We start from the raw sequence: 1,531 nt of genomic DNA on the forward strand, positions 1-1,531 counted from the left end.
TAATAATAATAATAATAATAATAATAATAATAATAATAATAATAATAATAATAATAAACAAAATATTATTTGAACTTAACCTGACCTTTGTTTTTCTTTTAAATTGCATTTTGCTTGCGTCAGACAAATGCAGCAAAGAAGGAGCAGCAGTTTCAACTGCTGGCGGTATAGTTTCGTAGATATGCTCATCTTCTGCTGCTGCTGCTTCTCCTGCTGCTGCTGGTTCTCCTGCTGCTGCTGGTTCTCCTGCTGCTGCAACTGTTGATGGTGCTGCTGAAACTGTTGATGGTGCTGCTGAAACTGTTGATGGTGCTGCTGCTGTCATTAGAGATTCTAATGAATAGGATGTAGGTGATGCTGCTAGATCTGAAGTTGCTGCTAGATCTGCTGCTGCTCCTACATCTACTGCTGCTGCTGCTTCTGCTGCTGTTGCTGCTGTGCCTCTTGGAGAAGATAAGGATGCTTTGCATCGCTTAGCGAAATCCATAGCGACCTTAACTATAGTTAGAGGGTCTTCATATGTAGACATTAATCTATTTAAAAAGTATATTAAATTACTTTCTTTCTTTAAAGGAATAGAATCCCCTCTTAAATAATATTGCTCATTCTTCTCTGCTGTTCTGCTCGCGTTCTTCACATCAACTACAACACCCAACTGCAGAGAATCTCCTAAGTCTATAAATAAAACAAATTAAACAAAACAAATTAAACAAAACAAATATTAAAAATATATTAGTGTACAAAAATTAATATGCAATTAAAAGAAGAGTATTCACGATAATATAGTAAATATATACACAACAAATTCAAGAAATTTTATTATACACACAAATTCTAAGAAATTCACAGAGAGAAAACAAATAAAATAAATATAAAATAAATATAAAAAAACACAAAACAAAAACAAATAAAAATAATATGTAGAAACAGATAAAAAGAATTATAAAGAAACACAAATATACGCAAATACAACAAAAACAAACAAAAACAAAAAAAAACAAAAGCTAAAGAAGCCAATATCCATAAACAAATATAATAAAAAGAAGCAAAAACAAATAAACAAAGAAGATCTTTAAAGATAAATTAAATTAAATACAAACAAATATAGCAAAACCAAATAAAAGAACAACATAAAAAACAGTTTCGAATAGTCACGGTTTCTTAGAGCAGGAGGAAATGCAAAAAAATATAAATATGAATGTTTAAAAGATAAACAAATAAGAAAATAGTAATATAAAAGATAAACAACTCTGTAAATATATGATGCACCAGGAAGCAGACAAATACATCAACAAATAAATAAAAACAAAGAGAAAGAAGAAAACATAAACAAATAAATAAATAAATAAAATATTCACCTCCGCATCCTTCTTGAATTATCCTCGCAGCAACATATGAGGGGCCTTGGGCTGCAAGAAGAGAAAAAAGAAAACAAAAACAAACAAACAAAACCCTAAACCCTAAACTCTTTTGTGCGTACATACACCTGAATATTGGTGTATATATATATATATATATATATATATATATA

At 29.7% G+C, this 1,531-nt stretch overlaps 1 protein-coding gene across 1 annotated transcript; it reads right to left on the reverse strand.

Moving 5' to 3' along the window:
* Positions 1–85: 85 nt before the first annotated feature.
* Positions 86–487, reverse strand: EAH_00064620 (hypothetical protein; the record flags this gene model as incomplete). The annotated part of the gene is made up of 1 exon (XM_013396652.1): positions 86–487. A coding segment is annotated over one exon (402 nt), but the record flags the coding sequence as incomplete, so codon positions are not given.
* Between the last annotated feature and the right edge of the window lie 1,044 nt (positions 488–1,531).

Source organism: Eimeria acervulina, genomic scaffold (genome assembly GCF_000499425.1).
Source record: "Eimeria acervulina Houghton genomic scaffold, Eah_scaff2020, whole genome shotgun sequence".
NCBI lineage: Eukaryota > Apicomplexa > Conoidasida > Eucoccidiorida > Eimeriidae > Eimeria > Eimeria acervulina.